At 40.1% G+C, this 20,545-nt stretch overlaps 1 protein-coding gene across 2 annotated transcripts in view; it reads left to right on the plus strand.

Moving 5' to 3' along the window:
• The window catches only part of LOC108935566 (catenin delta-2-like), a 274,279-nt gene that overhangs the window by 202,928 nt on the left and 50,806 nt on the right, over positions 1 to 20,545 (plus strand). For both annotated transcript variants that reach the window (XM_018754302.2, XM_018754303.2), the window contains exon 12: positions 6,762 to 6,945. In XM_018754302.2, coding sequence (XP_018609818.1) covers positions 6,762 to 6,945 — 184 coding nt within the window. The remainder of the gene's footprint in view (positions 1 to 6,761; positions 6,946 to 20,545) is intronic.

Raw genomic sequence — 20,545 nt, forward strand, 5'->3', positions numbered from 1 at the left:
AGAAGCACTGGACACAAGACTAAGGGGGGGTAGACCCTGGATGGGATGTCAGTCCACCGCAACAAAGCAACCAGTTAAAGAAAAAAAAAGTCCTACACATCATCAGTGAAGCTCCATCTCAATGTGTAGTACCTACAAGATTACACCTGAAAGGTATGCCTAACATTGAGGGACACGCTTAAAGATGGAAGTACAAAGGAAAAAGGTTGTACCTTTGTAGCTGGTCAGAAGATTAACATATAAATTAAACGCAATGCAAAGGCAGGGCACTTAGAATGAGTCCTGTCACAAATGAATCAGCCACCCCAAACCACCCCCTCCCCCACAAAAGCATGTATTGCCCAAGGGACATTCAGCTCCTCATTTTCTAACAACTGTGCAAATCAGACCTTCAATTGGTTTCTCCCTGCGACTGTGCATGAATTCGGCGCCTCTTTATAGCTTGATAAGAGGGGGTGTAAAATAGCAGCTGCGGGAGAAAGACGGAGGCCGGCTGTAAGGCGTGGTGACTGGGACTCTGATGCCTGCCCTGTTATTTGAAGAGGCAGCTGTGTTCACATTCTGACCTTTGGCGGTGTTCTTTTCCTTCCTAAAGGGGACGGGACTGCATTCTGCTATTAGGACTCCACGATTTCTCATTATGGTCATAATTCTGCTCAGATTCCAGGTTTGGTGCCCATTCCTTCAGGTTACCTGTTTTGCATATTGGCTTTGGATGCAAGTGGTTTTTGAATGCTAGTCTCATCATGGAGACATTTGCAAAATTCATGACGTGCTACTTTCACCGAAACTGACTTACTGAGGTGATTCTCTTCTGTACTTTTAAAGTCTTTTGTCTTGTGACTGCTATACACCATCTCCTCCTGTCTCTCTTTGTTGGTGAGAATCACCCAACATGTAATCTCTGTTCTTTTTAGTACACGGTACATGTTTTCCTTGTTGTGAATCTTCTGTCATGGCTTTTCATGCAATTTTGAAGTTTTTTGACCAATGCGCCTGCAGTTTGTATAGTGAATAAATTATGTGAACAAATTCCTACAAGTGTGAAGAGTAAGGTATCTCAGCTAAAGAACTGCCTGGAAACATGGCCAGGGTGGACTGTTTGCACTGGGGACTCCCTATATCTTTGCAATGAGCGCAATGTGTTGACTTACGCTGTCATTGATAGCACGTCGTTGTTCTGATCGCATGTTGACATGCAATTTCGACAACAGCTATTCACTCAGAATGGAGACAAATCCTGTAGCCGGTGGCGCCGTTTGCTTCCCATTACTCATTTTCATTGTGCTGTGGAGCCATTGAGGATCCAGTTCAATAAAACAAATCTCCTCCATGCCATCAGCAGTGTAGTGCAGCTCTGTCTCCAGGGTTCTATTATTTCGAATTAACCGAGCAGTTTTGTGTTTACTGGGAGCCCAGATAAATATTTTTTTGTCCTCGGTCTATGAAGGCACTTTGTGCTTCTTGCCTGGAATCAAGGATTAGCACTGACAGATGCTTCAGCAGTGTGTCTGGAATTTGCGTGTTTGTCTTCTTCAAATCATTGCTGAACTGAAAGCCGCACTTGAGCTAAGCATTGGCGTCACGCATCACAGCGTCAAACTACTTGATAACCTTGGATGAGGCTGTCAGTTCAAGCTGCAGGTGTACCCTTAATTACTGTCAGCTAAACAACTTCAGTAAAGTATCAAGTAGTTTGAAATTTTAAGTCGCTTTGGATAAAAGCTTTAGCTCTGCAAAAAAAACACAAACTGAATTGTCCTGGAGGACCATTGCTGCTCGTACTTGAATGGCATCACTTTTCGGCGACCTTCTGGTGACTTTATTCCTCTTGAGCTGAGGCCACCATCGTAGCATCATTTTGAGAGAAGCAGCCAGTTTTATTGGTAACTTTAATCACAGTATTTCCTCAGTGGATGCCTCCTTGAAGGACCTATTGTTGTCCAATCAGCCTCTTATCTTATGAAGAAAAAACACATCCCACTTTATGGGAAATAAAAGGAAGATGTTTAGGGCATCAAGAGGACACTATTGCATTAAAAGGCATACATGTAATGCCCTAATGAGACTAATTTTACCAAAATAGTGTACTGCTGGCCCCTTTTCAACCTGTGAATTAGCTGAGGAATTAAGCTACAGCTTGGTATGTTTTGTTACATCATCTCTGTACTTGTTACAAATTGTCCTCTTTGCGATAACCTTGGTTATCCTCCAATGTAACCCCAGTTACCACTGACGTTAATGCACTGCCAAAGCTGTGACGCCAAGCTATGATGCATAGTTCCTAATGAAAATGTAGAGCATAATAAATAGTAATTTAAAAAATGATTCACCAGTACATATTTCTATAAAAAGAATTTCAAAAGCATGTCAAGACGAGCTTGGCTGCTTCTTCTTCAGAGGGCAAATACAAGCAGGACACTCATCCTTAGCTTCTCCTCCATACTAATGTGCTTCATGTTCTCTTGAGTAAATGGTGTTCTTCCTGTATTGTAATAACTTCATACAAACAGGGAAATGGTCATTTGTAAAGTGATTCTCTCCATTGGTTGTAGTTTCCAGCATTTTATTTTGGGAAGGTGACGGGGGGTGATTCAAACTATTGAAACTAGAAAGAAGGTGTATGATATCAAGGATCATAAAGATTTCTGGTCAGATATAACAATGAGCATGATAATGAACGCTCTTTACAGTGATTGTAATCAGGACCAAATTATCACCAGAGGCTTTGGATTTCTGTAGGCGCGCTGATGAGGGTCTGAAGAGCTATTGGCCATCAAGGTCATCCTTGTTAGCACCGAAGACTGGAACTTGTACATGTGGGGGTGGGGACAGTTATGCATTCAGAACAGACCTCCTGAAACTTCCCACTGGGTCATGCAAGGTAGAAGCTGAAAGGTGAAGCCATTTCACTTTCGATCTGGGATATCACGGAGCAACTGGGGCCTTGGTCTACATGTTTTCCAAACACATCTGCACCAATAGCATCCAATAGCACAGTTTCACACCAGAGATCTCATTAGATACATGTAGCATGTTTGTGCAGAGGGCCTTGGAGGTCATTGGTGTCTCCTAGTTTACCTGTGCTCTCACATGGCCTCTACATGGCATACCTATGGAGGGGTACATTGACCAGACCTCATTACAGACTGTGAGACGGAGATGTAGAAATTGGCACCTGCTCTCATACAGCCACTGAATACTGGGACCGTAAGACAGGTCGAGAAATCAATTACCTAAATCCAGGGCAAACTGAGTTCTCACATTCAACTTTTGGGGGTTGTGTTACCCTCATTTGATGGAACTGCAAGTTTTACAACTTTTGAAGGGATGTTTCTTTGCCACTTTTTTGATTAATCAGTTTGGACACTCATTCATGCATTTTACATTATTTCACAGAATAAGAAAGTGTACTGTACATGAGTACCTGTCGATGTAGTACAAAACCTTAATACCACATGCTGCTTTGATTCCAGTTGCTGACACCACACGCTCTTGAAATACATGGAAACCAGTACAGTAGGTCTGATAATTGCAGTGGATTGTTTGCAGGTCATACCACTTGAATGTTTTAATTTATAGTATATTTCTATGCATCTTTCCATACACCAGAGTACTTAAATTTATATTGGTGACTTCTACCATTTTTGCAACATTTCCCTCTTTTTCAGCTACCCCAGCATATCCAAGTGTGCTCCTGTGGTTAAAGTACTCTTTATCTAAATTATTGTGAGTGCTTCTACACTGACTGTACCACTAATCAGCACCTGTCATTTGCTGGACACTTTACTGTGCTATGATGGGAGGTAATTTATATCTTAGATTAAGCTTCTGATGCTGCTTTTGTGTTATTCATCAGTGTTGTACTGTTAAAATCTCATTAAGCTAAAATTATATAACAAGTATTTCCAATTAAGGGTTTAGACTAATTATGTTCATTAAGCATTTTAAAAATAGAAATACCCTCTAGCCATAAATATCCTGAATCATGTGTACAACAAAATCATTCCTTATCAACTTATAATAAGAAAGGCAACAACTATATTCATAAATACATTATACATCACTCTAAAGAGAAGATATCTGCAGCATATAGTAGCTCTGTTTCACATCTGCTTGTTATCAAGCATAACATCTCTTGATGAAGAGACACAGAACACTAATGTCATAAAATCAAAGGAATGTTTCCATTGTAGCTTTTCGTCTTGTACTAGTCTTATGCATTTTTGTGCTGGGGTTTAAAATAGACATTGATGAACTTGTGGTTCAGCAACATTGTGCTGAACTTTAGGAAATAAAGCTGTCTGCAGATCTCTGGAAAGGTGTGGTGGTGCAGCAGGCTTGACCAGGGCTTGCCATGTGGTGGGGCTGGGGCTCAAGTCCTGCTCGGGGTGCCCTGTGATGTACTGGCATGCTGTCTGGGGCATGTCCCCTACCCCCACCGACACCCCATGTGTGCATGTGCAGGTCCCTACCAAGACACAAATTTTTATCTATATCAGTACAAACCTTAGGGTTATTCACTGGCCATAAGAACTGTATTTCACGCTAATAAGCACTTTTTGATGCCTGTTTTTATATAGTGGGTCTCATCTATAATTTTCTTGAATTAAATCAACTGATGTCATTTTCACTTTTGAAATTATTTCACACTTCAAAGATATCTCTCCCCCCTGCTTGTCACCAGTCTTTGGCTGTGGTACCCTTGAGCAAGGTACTAACCCTAAAATTGCTTCAGTAGCATTACCCAACTGTATAAATGGGTAAATAATTGTAGGTAGACTAACATTGTGTCATTGCAACAGACGGATGGAGGACAGGCAGGTGGGTTGTGAGCCCAAGTGCGGGTTGGTTTTATTCGTTTCTCCAGATTCAAAGGGCAGCACAGGATCAAGGTCAAAGAGAAGCAAGAGATCTTCAAGGCGCGAACATCACAACAAGGGCAAGCCAAACTCTGTGGTCAGAAAACAGGCGAAGGTCAGGAATTGGGAACAGAGGTCATTGATACCACAAACCGACAAGAACATTTGCAAGAATCCACATTGTCTTACTGACCTGGAGCTCCTTTTATCCTGTGGGTCAGTTAGTCACAGGTGTTGTCACTCTGCTTGTTCCTGGGGCCGTGACACATTGTAAGTTGTGTTGCAGAAAAGCATCAGCAAATGATTATGATTCAGTGCATAATTAAAAATTCTACTGAAACCAACAAAAAACACATTTTACCCATTTTGACAGCTATATATGTCGCTGGAGCAGTTAGGATTAATTTCTTTGCAAGGTCAGCAAGGTGGAAATCGTAGAGACCGTTCACAAATTTGAACCTGTAATCTTCAAATTATGAGTTTGGTTTTTCATTAAACAGTACATTGAAGTGCATCTTTCCTTTCATTAAAATAGTCTTTTTTTCCAAGTTCTAAATCATTCTAACATAATTTTAAAATTACATATGAGATTTTGTTGTTGTATGACTTTGTGAAAAAAGTTATTGCCAGGTGCATGTACTTTTGTGTCTTGATTTATGAGTGATATTTTTGTTCCTGAAATCAGATAACCTTCTTTGATCAGTATCCAATTTTAATTCAGTTGGCATTTAAGAATGGAATTCAAGCTGCTTTGTTTTGTTTTCCTATGTAAGTGAATGTTTACATTTGTTTGTCTGATTGGTTTTGCCTTTATTGTTGTTTTTCATTATTTCAAGCACTGGAGAATGTTGATAAGTGATTGAGAAGCTGTCTAGACACAGTTGAGCACAGCCTTTGGCGAACATTGTAATTTGATTAAATGAGCTTGATTAAATGAGTTTCTTGCAATGTTTGTAAGTAATGAAATTCCCTTTTTGCAGTTGTTTTATAGAACATGAAAGACGTTCAGTCCATCAATCAACCTTTTTTCCAGATGAATTTTTACAATCACCTTTTCATAAAATGCTGTGCAGATTTTTCAGAGGTAATTAAAAAAAGTTCCATTGTGGGAGAAACCTGAAGAAAACATAATCTGCGGTCTCTGAAGGACTGAGCTCAGTTCGAGGAAAATCTTACAAGAAATATTATAACTTATAGCATTAGTACCACCCAGTATCACTTTTTAGTGCAAGACAGATAGATAGATGTTGGATGGATTGCAATCCAATGTTTGAATTTGGGAGATTCGGTCCATTACAGAAGGTGTGGGATGAGATGTAACTTTTTTGCAGTATCTGCTGAGTCCATTTATACTGTTGATTAGTTGCATTTATTGATATATTAATTAGCTGATTTGTTGAGAATCATGCTGATCATTGAGTTTTGGAGCAACACGTGGCATAGTACAAATGTGGCTGATATAATTTGTGTCTTTAATAATCATTCGCAACATTTTCATGGCAATGTGATTTTTTTTTTTTAGTAGTAAAAGGTTGCTAGTTTTAAGTCTCACTGTAGCACCCTTCAAGTTTCTCAGCATGAATTGTTCCTTCAAAATACCCACCTGGATCAATGACTGAAATTTTAAATCCCTTTGGAAAATGGTATAAACTAAACAAAAAGAGGAAAAAGAAGAAGAGGAGTTGAAGTGATGAATAAAAATGCAGTGATGCACAATAATTTATGCTTGTTTCATCTGCTATTGGTTTCGGTCTCTGATCCATCTCAGAATGAACAGTAGTGCAGCATATTGATGGATTGTTCCAGTTCAAGGGTTCTGATTGCTGCTGTTTGCTGCTCTTGGTCAAATAGTGCTGCCACACCAAACTATCTGTGATCCCAGGATCCCTCTTTTCACAGGGGTGCTATGGAATCTTTCCTCATGCGATGCCCTGAAGATGCCCATCATCCAGGATGCACTGGCTGTCCTGACCAACACAGTGATCATCCCACAGTCAGCCTGGGACAGCTCACCGCAGCCTGAAGACCGCAAGCTGCAATTGCACTCCTCACAAGTGCTTCGCAACGCCACGGGTTGCCTGAGGTGAGTGGTCCCAAACTCCTTATAATCCCACTCAACCTTAATTGCTTCCTTGCCCAGCATCTCTACCATGGCCAAGGAGCAGTAGTGATCTCATTACCTCCAAACTGAAAGGCACCTTGATATATGTTTTCCCCATGAACTTTGTTCACTCTGGAGGATTTTGCATTCCTGTGGTCATTGTGGCATTCAAGGTGACAGCAGAAAGGAGCACAGCATTTTCCACAATTCCACATGAGGTCATTAGTGGGGGGCCTGATCATTCATGAGGAGTAGTGTAGTCATGAAACAGTCAGGTTAAACCTCCTGATATGTGGTTTATGCATACAGTATATGTATCACGGTGAATGTTCTTCTTGGGAGAATGCAGAAAATGCAGGAGAAGGATGCAGTGCATCAGTGCCGTGAAATTCCAATTGTGCGGAAATGCTAGCATCACTGTCTTAGCACTGTGTCTGCTGTTCAAGGGCTCTCCAGGGGGCGGTGGCAGCAAGTGTCGTAGCTTTTCTTTGTGCTCACGATGGCGGAACACAGCGAAATCCCTGCTTTCATTAAAGAGAAGATGGAGCACAAGCCAGAGTTTAGTCTTTTTTCCACAGTCTTGCAGCCCTCACTGAACCACAGCCTCCTAACAGACTCTGTGCTCTGAACTTCTACCTTGAGTTTTCAGGCTAAATTGCACCAAAAACTAAGCAAATCTGTATTTTTCTTGCATTTGTTTGTGACCTCCCCATGTGTTAGCCAACTGCGTGGTTTTTTCATTAACACTTAATCACATGTATGTGGGACATCTTCCAAGTGATGTTTGTTATTTGTTGTGAGCTCTCTGGAAAAAGAAAAAAAAAGACTTAAAGTGTTGATTCTCCCGGGACAAATTTCAGTCTTGCATTGAAATATTCTATCTTGTCTCTATAGCAACACACCAGTGTTTCTTCATTAAACTGTGTGTTTTGTGCAAGGGCTAGTCTTAATCCCTTGTTTTTTTTTTAAGACCAGTTTAATGGTGTCGCAAGATTTTTCTAAAATACATTTTGTCCGTTAAACACGTTTTCTTCTATTTACGTCTCTGCTTTTCACTGTTCATTCCCGATGTCCTTTGTTGTATTTACTTTCAAAAGGATGGGAAATGCTGCTCAAAGACTCCATGCCCTTTTGCTTTTATTACCACCAAATTGAAATATACCCATTGATTTTGCGTATGAACTTTCCTCAAAGTATATGACTTTGTGTACTGGGGGTGTGCTGTAGCAAGGCAATTATGAGTTAGTTGTGGCACAAGGCTCACAGCAGCACTGCTGAGAACAGTGTGTGTCAAAATCAGTCCGAGACAATATCCCTCAGCGCACCCGGAGCTAATTCAAATTGATTTTTTTGCGTCACCGCCCTGGGGAGTTGAATGGACACTGTCCGGCATCTAGAAAGTTCTCCAGCTGAAATATGACAAGCCTCAGTCTTTTTCTCCTCTGTTCTTATATTCTTTAAAGCTAGACTGTCATTGAACTACACGCAGAGGCGTCAGTAATTTTAACACCGAGTTCATGGCTCCATCGCCCAGTAGCTCTGTGTTCGGTTCTGTGTTCAATCAAGTCTTGACTGACGTGATTGCTATCCAAAAGCAGCACATGTATATTTATGAGCTACTGCTCATGTGGAAATCAGACCGTCTGTGTAGAGCTTGTATGTTCTTCTAATGTTTGTCTGGATTTCCTCCAGGTGCTCTGGTTTCATCCCAAAGTCCTAAGACGTGTTTTCATGTGAATTGGTGACTCTAAATTGCAGTGAGTGAGTGAGTGAGTGAGAGTATTTACAGCAGCACTGACGTGATTACAGTTGCTGCCTCTGGGTTCACTGGCCGCAGGTTCAAATACCAACTCATCTATAGTGCCCTTAAGCAAAGTACTTATTTTGAATTGCTCCAGTAAAATTACTCGTCTGTTTAAATTAGTAAATTATTCTAAGTAGCAACTTGAAATACCTACTTAAGCAAGTATTTCAAGTTACTTTGGAGAAAAGCATCAGCTAAATGTGTGTTTTTACCCTGGTGTCTGATACAGGGTGTACCTTGCAAAATGCCATATGCTGGGATAGGCCCTGAGCTACATGACCCTGTGGTGGTTATTGATATCAGAATAAGAAATAAATTCTTGTATTGGATCAGTGTGGCTGAGAGCTGGACTGATGCGGCAGATGCTTACAATGAGCTTCTTCACCCACATCTTCTAGCGTTGCTTACATGAGAACAGGGTGCATAGATCCAAATCAGTCCTGCATTAGCCTTAGTCTGAATGTTCCATCTATCACTTGTATTTATTGGTGGTGACTAGCAGAGGAATGAATCACAAATGTAAGCTATGTTTCAATATCTAGACCTTCCCTATAGAGATCTGATGGATTTACAGGTCTCAAGATGAGTGCAGGAGACTGCCAAATCCATTGAGAACAGTCATTTCTGATACTGAAATGATTTGTGCAAATGCTAGACAGGTAATCCTTCACAAATTCTATATTTTTTTCCATTCTCTTTTTAAATTTAACTTCTAATTTCCTCTGGGCCTCTTGGAAGACACATTTAACTTTGCAGAAATCAAGTAATATTTTATTTGTTAAAGTCTCTATTTAGTTGCAGACTATGTGCTGTGGTGTTCAATCGTTTTCATACTCAGGAAGCACTGAGGGTCAGTCAAGCGTTACTTCCGGAACAGGAACTTCCCTCAATAGGACTTTGCACACCGTTTTTGTGATTCACTTTCAAAATCTGAAGTTTATTAACTAGCAGCCTCTATTGTGAAGAAAACCTTGAACAGAAACACATAATCCTTTTCCAGCACATAAAGGACTTCATGGTTTCCACCACTGTTACACAGCTACAAGGACAGTCTGTGTGGCAAAATGAGTTGGTTTATTTAAAAATATTGTGTTTATGGCACAATACACAAGATGACCCCTTTATGTGGTTCTGTTAAATGTAGATAACGAGTGTGAGAACTTCATTTCTATGGGCCGCTGTGTATTTGATAAATTCTGTAATATTTCTGATATATTCTATCTGGTAAATTTCATTGTCAAATGGTTGAAGAAAGAATCTTCTAGGCCAGAACTATAGTTTGTGAAGACGTCAGGAACTTGTCGGTTGGCTAAGTGTGTTGGATCCACAGTGTTATCCCTTTTGCCTTCCCTGTAATCTGTTTTCAGATGGGTTTAGCTGGACTATTACTCCTGTCCACTGGATCATTTATTTCTACAAACATCAGTGCTGGGCCACAAGGAAAGGGAGGCTTTTCCCTGAAAGAAAAGTAGTTACAAAAAAAAACCTGTGCAAGACACTTGGATACTGGGATATGATATGGTATGGAAATCAGTTAGATGATCAATGGTTTGCATTTCATTAAAAGAGATGAACAGATGAGAAGATATTGTCATTTATCAGGTTGAGGCCTCCTCCTAAGTGAAATAAAATTTTCCTTGGTAAATATTTGGTGGCACAAAGTGATTAAACTGGTTTTCTGCTGTGCTAAAACAAAAACCTCTTAGACTCAGCCTCAGAACCACAGGTCAATAGGCCTGATGTGATACACTGGCTCCTGGCATTACAAACATTTGCATTATGAATTTCTGAAGATGCAAACATTTTCCAGATTATTTATTTTAATAACATTTTCTTCACTTACCCATTTTTTATAACTTTTGTCTGTTGCAAGCAAAAGTGGTCTGTGTTTCCATACTTGGCCATTAGTTGGCAGTTAACATACCAAAACAGTTTTGAGTGTCTGTCATTAATAACAAAATTATGAATATTGTACATTCATGACATACGGGTCAAAAATTGGGTTTAAATAGGGAATACTGAAAATGACTCATTGTCAATCATTTTAAATTGGTTTTTATTTAATGGTAGTTAAAACATTAACAAATAATGAAGTAAATCAGAAAATTTTTCATTGATTATTGCTTTAACTGAGGTTATTTACAGAACCTAACCAAATCTCATAGAAAGCACACATACACACACACACACATTTTCAGAACCGCTTGTCCCATATGGGGTCACGGGGAACCGGAGCCAACCCGGTAACACAGGGCGTAAGGCCGGAGGGGGAGGGGACACACCCAGGACGGGACGCCAGTCCGCCACAAGGCACCCCAAGCGGGACTCGAACCCCAGACCCACTGGAGAGCAGGACTGCGGTCCAACCCACTGCGCCACCGCACCCCCACCATAGAAAGCAATAATCAATTAAAAATCAAGGGATATCAGTATTGCTAAGCTATTATTAATTGTTAATCTCTGAATAAAAATTACCTTGGATTTATAAACCGATCAGGTTAAGAACAGACTTCCAGGGTCAATTGTGTAAATTAGTTGAGGAACCAGTGTCTGTTGTAAATTAAAGCTATGGACTGAATCCACTTCTCATTGCCACTATTGTTAACTGAGCTGAGGATAAGAATAAATGAAAATGATCATGATAATGCTGAGGCATGAAAACTCATCTAAAGTGCGGTATAAAAAAACTTCAACACACTCCTCCTGAGTTCAGAGGGCGCATGATTAGCTTGTATTCTCAAGCCAAGAACCTCCTTTGGTGCAATTTCCTTCTGACATACTTCATTTTTGTGAGCTGCAGGGCAACAGTTCACTACTTTCTAAACCCAAACTCCTGGAGAGGATGAACAGTACTTTTCTTTACTTACTTCTCTAATGCAGAGTACCAACCAAACCAGTTATTGTAACCTTGTGTTTTTTTTTCCCCATACCTTATAACGGTTGCACAACTTTTAGGTTTATTTTGGGTTACTCTCTTACTAAAGAACGAATTACTGCCCAATTAGCCTTAACCCTGATGGAACAACATGCCTCTGAAGTATATTACAATAAGCATGCTGGTTCAGATTATTTGGTAAAGACCAGAACTCTGTGACCAGCAAGCAAGCCCAGACAATGACAATACCTTATTCACGCTGGAAAGTGGAAACTGCAATAAAAGTCAAATCAAGGCTATTGTTTGGTAGTTACATAACTAGTTACATAGCTACCTACTGTGTCAATAATTATTTTCCTTATAATCCTTATAAGAAAAACTTTAATACACCTTGAGCATGATTCAGTATGTGATGATGTCATAATTATATATATTTTAGTGAACGTAAGAAATCTGTTTTTTGACAAAAGGCAAGACAGTGTGTGTTCCGAAATTGTGAGGTGAACATTAGATCTGCAATCTATAGGCTATAGACACGCTTGATTCAATCGCTTGTTAATTGTGTTCGGTAAGTAATTAGCTGACAAAGTATGCTAATTGATTTGATGGAATTTATTGAGAGTAACAGAAAATAAATTGGACGAATAAGCAATAAAAGCTGCAAGGCTCATTAACCACTGAAGATTAGCTGTAACCTGCCTCAAAATTTAAAACCAACCTACAGACCATTCCTGCAGTGAACTTTTTTCTTGAAAATTTTAAAAGGCAGAGCATAATCAGACCATCAAAAGCTTATTGATTTAAGGTAAATGCCAGCCAGAGGTTTTTTTTCTTTCTAATTTAGAATATTGACTGTTTACAACGGAAAGACATTTTTTGGGGACCTATCATTCACGTAAGGTGTGAGCAAAAGCTTGATGTTCGGTATGTAGTAATCCCCTCATCGGGGCTTGGGAGTATATTCTCCTTTGACTGGATTCAAACTTAAACACTTGACAGGGAAATCACGGAAATCCCACATTCCGCCTTGTCAGCAGTGGTTTATTTCCACCTGAACTGCACTGGGCTTTTTTAAGACAATTTTAAGTAACTTAAGTATACTTTTGGAATATTGATAAGGAGTTTCTGGGGTTTGAACGGGCCCTGTCAGGAAAATTTACAACCAGTTAAAAAAATTTCAGCAAGATGAGTCCCGGAACAATGATGGGTTGTTGTGACATCAGCAGTAGTTTACATTTATTCATTTAGCAGATACTTCTCTCCAAAGTGACTTCCAATGAACTCTATGTAGTGTTATCAGCCCACACACCTTATTCACCAAGGTGACTTACACTGCTAGATACATTACTTACACTGGGTCACTCATCCATACATTAGTGGAACACACTCTCTGTGTCACTCACACACTATGGGTGAACCTGCACAGCATGTCTTTGGACTGTGGGAGGAAACACAGACACAGGGAGAACATACAAACTCCACACAGACTGAGTGGGGATCAAACCCACATCCTCTCGCACCACCCAAGTGCTGTAAGACATCAGCGCTACTCGCTGTGCCACCGTGTTGCCCATTTTGTTGCATTCATATGGCCTCAGTGAAACCAGAGAGCAGGAACAAGTATTTCCTAAAGCACTTACCTGCTGACCATCACATCATCTCACACTGAATGCTGTAAAGACAATATTTAGGGTCTCTCTTTCCATCTTTATGGGGGTGCAGGGGTGCGGTGACTCAGAAGCAGGCTTTGCCTCTACCTGCTCTCTGGTGGGTCTGGGGTTCCTGGCCTGCTTGGGGTGCCCTGTGATGGATTGGCGTCCTGTCCTGGGTGCGTCCCCTCCCCCTCCAGCCTTGCACCTTCTGTTGCTGGGTTAGGCTCCGGCTCGCCAGTACAAACAGTTTCAGTCAGTGTGTGTGTGTGTGTTTAAAAATGCTAAGACTGTAGATGTTTCAGCAAGCCAGTAATTCCACTTCTCCCCTACAATAAATATTTTTATCTTTGAGAAAAAGCACTAATTAATGACCATAACTGTTTACCACACTTAGGGAATCTTTAAAAATGTATGTCAACTGCACAATTTCAATTCGATGTTTGTCATTTAAAAATCCTCCAAACTATAATCGTCCGTAATGTGATTTATTTCCATAATTTTGTCAAAGCTCTCTGGCAAGCATGATGAATAAGCACCATTTTCTGGGCTCTCCTTTCACTGTCTTGCACCTGTGCCCAAGCAGTGTGGGATCTCTATCCAGTTGTTGGAAGCATGTTAAATCCTTTGCTGATTCAAGGCTGTGTAGGAGGTGCTGGGGGGGCTGTGTTGAGGTATGGGGGCTCCAGCCTGTCACAGACATTTGCCCCAGAAACACTGGCTCCCAGCGTGTTGGCATCACGTTCTTTCACGCATCACTAGAGTGGCGGAAACCCCGAGGACAGCCAAACATGTGGTGCGGACTTTCACCTACCGTCCTCTCACACCTCACCGTCAGTCTCAGGCCATCATCACCCAACGGTCGACCTGTCGGCCCCTCTAGGGAGCAGGGGGCACTGCTTTGTCCTCATACGGAAGGCTTTATCAAGATTGCCAGCTTAATCCTTTCAAAAGAGAGCTATGTCTCAGAACATTGATTTCTGAGCAGAGGTAACAACAGATGAGTGACAGCAGAAGGGACAAGAGAGGAGACTTGAGCTGCATCAACAACCAGCCAGAAACGCTTGGCTTCGTTCCAGGTCTGGCATCTACCTTATGGGAAAATTCGGAGGACTATTCATTTGTCCTTGTGCTGTCAAATAGCAGGCTTCCTTTGAAAGTCCTTCTCAGATGTAATGCGCAATGTTTACATCTTATTATGTTTCTTAGCTTCCTAAATCGGTTAATTGGCATATGTGTAAAATGGGTATGTTTAAGCGAATTGTCATTTACTGTTATTTAATCAGTAAATAATTTGGTTATCCTTTTTCCACGGCATCCACTAGAGAATCAGAAGTGTTTTCATGTCCCTGGCCAGGTTTAGGCCTTTGTGGTCTCTAATAAATTCAGAGCAGAACTCACAAGGAGGCCCAGAGAAAAGTAAATGAGATAAAACAGTGTATCATCATCCTAAACTAATGCATGCTGGGCCATCATAACTTTAAATCACACTGAATTCAAAGACAACATCAGTGTCTCCCAAATGGGAATAATAGGAATAAATTTTCTTGATTTATCTCCTCCTTGGCAGATCATGTGCAATGCTGTGCTGTGGCTAGAACCTCAGTGTGTCTGCTGGAGACTGAGAATTACCTCTGAATGGCCCTTTCCTGGTGGTCGGCACGTCTTGTTGTTGCAAGCAGAAATCACCCTTGTGCATGGTCTTATTATTATTGTTGTTGTTGTTGCTTTATCTTTCATGTTCTTAAGTCAATGTCAGATTTTTGCAAGCACAGAGTGCCACCAGAAAATCCTGTGCTGTACTTATGTTCTGTTTGTTTGTTTGTTTCTTAAAGCAATTCAGCTTAAGAACGTTGCACAAGGGGACTTGAATCTTCTATCTCGAGGTCACCATGTCTATATCCAGCATTGTACCTGCTGCCTGTTTCAAACCCATGTTAAATTGTGATGACAGGAAATCGCAGTAATGCAAATAAGGGTAAAGTATTAATATGGAAAAGGGGTCTGATTGGAAACTATCCGTGCCAATTTGGGTTAGAAGAAACCGAGTGGATTAAAATGGTGATGCGAATTTTGATATCACAATTTGCATTGATTTGGATAGAGCTAATAGATGCAGCATGCCCTAATTAGGTATAAAAAGCAGGAAGAGTAGGATGGCGGTGGTCCATTAGCAGAGCATCCCTGCTGGGCAAATTGTTTCGGCAAGGTGTTACTGAGCAAATTTTTTGCAAGAAGTTAAAGGCTTTACCTGATTAAGACAGTGAGTGACTATTTTGGAGCCATAATGGTTTAAAGATAATATGCCAAAAGGCTGTCAGAATATTAAGCTTCTTAAGGAGCTGAATTCACTAGAGCGTTAAGACAATGGAAAGAGTAAGTTTGTTCGTAGTCTGTCTTTGGATATGAAGTATTATCTGAATGTAACCCATCTTATACGATAGGTGAACTCTATCCATAAGTTTTCATTAGAAAATATTCATCATATTAAATCCTTTTCTTTTGTTAAAGCAAAACTGAAAACTGTATACATAAGAAAAAGGTTGTATTCCCAAAATCCCATGGGAACACCTATTGTTGACATCTGTATCTATGTTGCTGCATCACCTGAATGTTTGTTGAGGGTAACTACAGTAATAGAGGTGGGATTTTCTGAAGCACATATATGAAATCCTGGCTCTTTTTCTTCTTCACTGCTGTAAGATATTAATTTCTTTTCCCACTGGCCGTGTTCTTATTGTGATGACACTGAGCAGTGTGTTCAGTCCCGGCAGTGTTGAGGTGTTAAATTGCTAAATTGAGTCTGTGTTACATGTACTTTCACGTCATGTCACACTGTTTTTTCATCAAGAACAGTGGAAGATCTCCCTGATGGTCATAGCCCAGGAAGATATGCAGCATGATTTGTGCCATTTTCCAAAACGACATAGTTTTAACCAGAAGTTTAAAAGAGCAGTATGGCATTGCAATAAAACCAATATTTACAAATATCTGAGTGTGAGAAAGTTTACCTCCCACATGAGGCATCCAGTTAACAAAGTTGATCAGGAAACCAGCTGACATGTCTTTCAAGCTCTTCTGCAACAGTTCCCAGAGATGCAGAACACTTGTGAGTAGGTTTGCTTCTGCTTTTCACTCTTTCATCTAGTTCTTGCCCATAGAAGTGTTCCCCTTGTTGCCCATATGCACTCATACATCTTACTGCTATACTAAATCAGATATGATGGCTGTGAGTTTGACCTCCTGCTATGTGAAGCACCACACAGAACAGCAAGTTCTGCTGGCAGCCACTTGACAAGACAAGAGAAGCTTTATTGTCATTTCAACCATATACAGCTGATACAGTACACAATGAAATGAAACAACATTCCTCCAGGACCATGGTGCTACATGAAACAAAACAGTTATCTACACAGAGTACATAAAGTGCACACATGCAAGACTTGTGCAACCAGCGCTAGACATTTCAACAATTACTAATCATTTCAACAATACTTAACATTCCAACAACTTACTAAAACAGGACAATAGGCACAATAAGGAACAGTTCAGCATCGACCAGTGCACAAGTTCCAGTGTCAGTCCACTCCCTGAGTATTGAGGAGTCTGATGGCTTGGGGGGATAAACTGTTATGCAATCTGGCTGTGAGGGCCCGAATGCTTTAGTACCTTTTACCAGACGGCAGGAGAGTAAAGAGTTTGTGTGAGGGGTGCGTGGGGTTATCCACAATGCAACGTGTGGTGTAAATGTCTGTGATGGAGGAAAGAGAGACCCCGATGATCTTCGCAGCTCTCCTCACTATCCACTGCAGGGTCTTGCGGTCCGAAATGATGCAATTACCAAACCAGGTAGTGATGCAACTGCACAGGATGCTCTTACAAGTCCCTTTGTAGAATGTGGTGAGAATGGGGGGTGAGAGATGGGCCTTTCTCAACATTCATAGAAAGTGGAGATGCTGCTTGGCTTTCTTGTCTATGGAGCTGGTGCTGAGGGACCAGGTGAGGTTTTCCGCCAGGTGAACACCAAGGAATTTGGTGCTCTTGACGATCCCCACAGAAGAGCCGTCAGCTTGGAGGTTCCGAGGAGCGCTATTGCTGCAAAGGCAACAAAAAGGCAACATTACATGGTCGCATTTGAAAGAGGAGGTGGATTTCAGCACCTATTAGAAGATTAGTTGTCTTAAATTAATTGGTTAAATAAAGGCTATACAGCTGGACACAGTGTGAAACAGTAAGACAGATTTTTCGGGGTACAGTGTATCTGCTGCATCACTTGATGACCTATTGATGGCAGACTTAATGCAGGCAGGAAAGAAGGGGCTTCTGAGGAGAACCATTACTGCACAGGCGATGAAACTTGGAAAGGAAAATAAAAGATCCCATTTGAAAAAAATATCTTTTGTTCTATGTTTGGACTAAGTCAAAAACCCAGCTCCTACAAAGATCTGTAAACTTTCCTTAGATGTTCAAAAACACGTCAAGCATAACATTACAATGGCAAAATATTTCCTGGGGATTCAGGAAAGGACAAAAAAAAGTGTATTATTCCAATTTTCATTTTTAAGTTGTCAGTTTTAAATGTTCTTACGTCTCCGAACATTTTCCATTTGTTCATAAATACTCTGTGGTATTTTCCCAATGCATTTTTTTTTGTCACATTCAGCTGATGGCTTAGTAATGTTAATATTGCATTCCTAGTAGACCTTAATGCGTCTGAGAGAAATTTCACTGGTTCAAACAAATTTGGTATATAATCCCCAAGGCTGCTCTGTCACAATGTTTTTTTAACCTCAGTATTGTAATATATGAAATTGCTGTTGTAGTTAGCCATATTGCTAAGAAATTACCATAATAATGTGGCTTTAAATCATATGGATTGAAAAAGTAACAAGTGTAATAAGTATTGATTTGTAGGAACATAATGTGGTGGTCATCTGAATGGAATTCATGACTATAGTTATAAAATACCTCGCAAACAATAATGTGTCCTGTCAAGTGGACTATCTGGTGAAAAAATGATCCTTGAACAAACTGTGACACGACTCTTACAGCGGTAACGGTGTGAATGATTTTGACTTTTCTTACAGCAACAACCTTTAATTAGTTTATGTAATGAACCATGCACGCTCAATAAAGACTCACTATGTAAGGTACACTAGCTAAGGTCCTCCATTGCACTGATATTGCCATTTGATTAACTATGCCGAGGATGTGCCTGCGAGATGTTTTGAATTTAATGAAGTGTAAAATCTATAAATGATTAGGTTCGACAACACTGCTTGCACTGTTTACATTCAAATGCCTGGCCAAGAACCATAAATGTTTCTGTATAGACTGTTAATACCCTATATGTACATGTACATCGCTGTGTGAAAAATTGCCTTTTCATGTTTTTTTAAAAGGGAAGATGTTTTTTTGTTTGTTTGTTTTGTTCCCCTATAAACTGGGTTTTTCACCAACTCGTATTGCTGCTTTTAATAAAATGATTATGAATTTTTGGTAATGCATGAGCAAAATATACTGCACTGGGTTTTTTTTCTGGTAAAGTTTATTATTTAACATCTGTGTCCTATCCAAGGGAGAGTCTCTATTTCAGATTTAAAAGTGGATTTTTGAAAAGGGAATTCTTCCCGGAGGAGCCCTCCGTTTTAACAGCCTGAAAGACCCATGTGCCATTTTCATCACTCCTGATCCAGAGCCTCTTGGGGTGTACTGAATCTATCCACTCAGTGAAACTCAGCTCAAAATTATACTTTAACAGCACTGAACAACTTTTTTTGCTCTGTATGACACTCCTATTTCCTTGCATGGATCTTTTCATCTAGCTGATATGTCGAAGTCAGGACAAACATCTACCACAATTAGTAATGGCTTGAATTTATTGGTGTAGAGAGTGAAATGGCAATGAAACTCTTCTTTCTGATATAATGAGTAAGCTCAGTAGGGGCTTGTTGCCACATTAAAATGTAAAGTGGGAACATAAGTGCCATTTGTCAGTCTGGAGGCAGGTTCTTGGTATCAAAATTTTCCGTGAGAATATTTTTGAGGAACATTATATATGATAATACATGCTTCTCAGCTCCTTTTCAAATAGAATTGGACAATTCCAGTCCTCCAGAGCCTCAGGACATCCCAAGTTCGGTCTCAGATTCCCAGTGATTGACTAGTGTTTTTACATGGTAATTTGTCTCATACTGAGGGAGTAAATTATCACCTGCAGGTAACATGTTTGGTGCGCTGAAATATCTGGTAGTAATTCTGAAGTAACCAAAAGAACTACTGTCCAAATGGTTAACACAATGCTGTTTGCATTTTGTATTTTATCAAAATATTTGGCAAGCATATGTTGGTTGTATATTTAGCCACTATGACTTAGCTCCAAAACATTCAAGACTTAGTGAAGGTAAAACAGGCAGCACAGTAGTAAGAGCTGTCACTTTCCGTTCAGCGGACCCAGGTTCAAATCCCCCTCTTGTTGTACTGCCCTTGAGCAAAGTACCTGCCCCAGTAAAAATTACCCAGCTGTATCAATAGATAAATAACTTTAAGTGACTTAGTATACAAACGTAACCTTGTAAATCACTTTGCACAAGGGTGTCAGCGAAATAATTGTTAGCAATAACATTACTTATCAGTAGGCTGCTAAAGCACCTTTTTTTAATGCATTTAATCTATATTAAAGTTGTGTCAAAGCTTCAAAACATGTATTTTGTTTAGGGCATTTTTATTAAATACAAAGCCGGTAGTATCCTCTTACAGAGGATCACCCTTGAAATGGCCTATGCAAAGTTATGTAAATAGTTGTTATGCTCGATACCTTTTTTGCCTGTTAAGCAAACATAATTGCATCACTTATAAATACTGAGACAATACAAGGTGTCAACATCCACTTGCCCCCAGGGCAACCTTAATCAAATATTTATAGCATTACAAAAGCAATGAACTGAAGTTACTTGAATGACAAGGCCTAATAGGGTATGCAGATGATCATTTGCTTTCTGGTGAAGAGAAGCCAATTTCTGTCACTCGTGCCTCAAATGATCTGCATTGTGAATGCTGTCGAATAGCTATGTAGCTTTTAAGGAAAGAATGTTTCCATTAGGTTATTCAGACTGAAGGTATTTATTCTGTACGTGTGGGTCTTTTAAAATGGATCACAACCTAAATGCTCGTGTAAGAACTGATGGGGTATTGGGAAATGTTGCCTAATAATTACACTGGGGTATTGCACACTATATGCAGGCTTATGTGAAC

The sequence above is a fragment of the Scleropages formosus genome, chromosome 9, assembly GCF_900964775.1.
Source record: "Scleropages formosus chromosome 9, fSclFor1.1, whole genome shotgun sequence".
Taxonomy (NCBI): Eukaryota; Metazoa; Chordata; class Actinopteri; order Osteoglossiformes; family Osteoglossidae; genus Scleropages; species Scleropages formosus.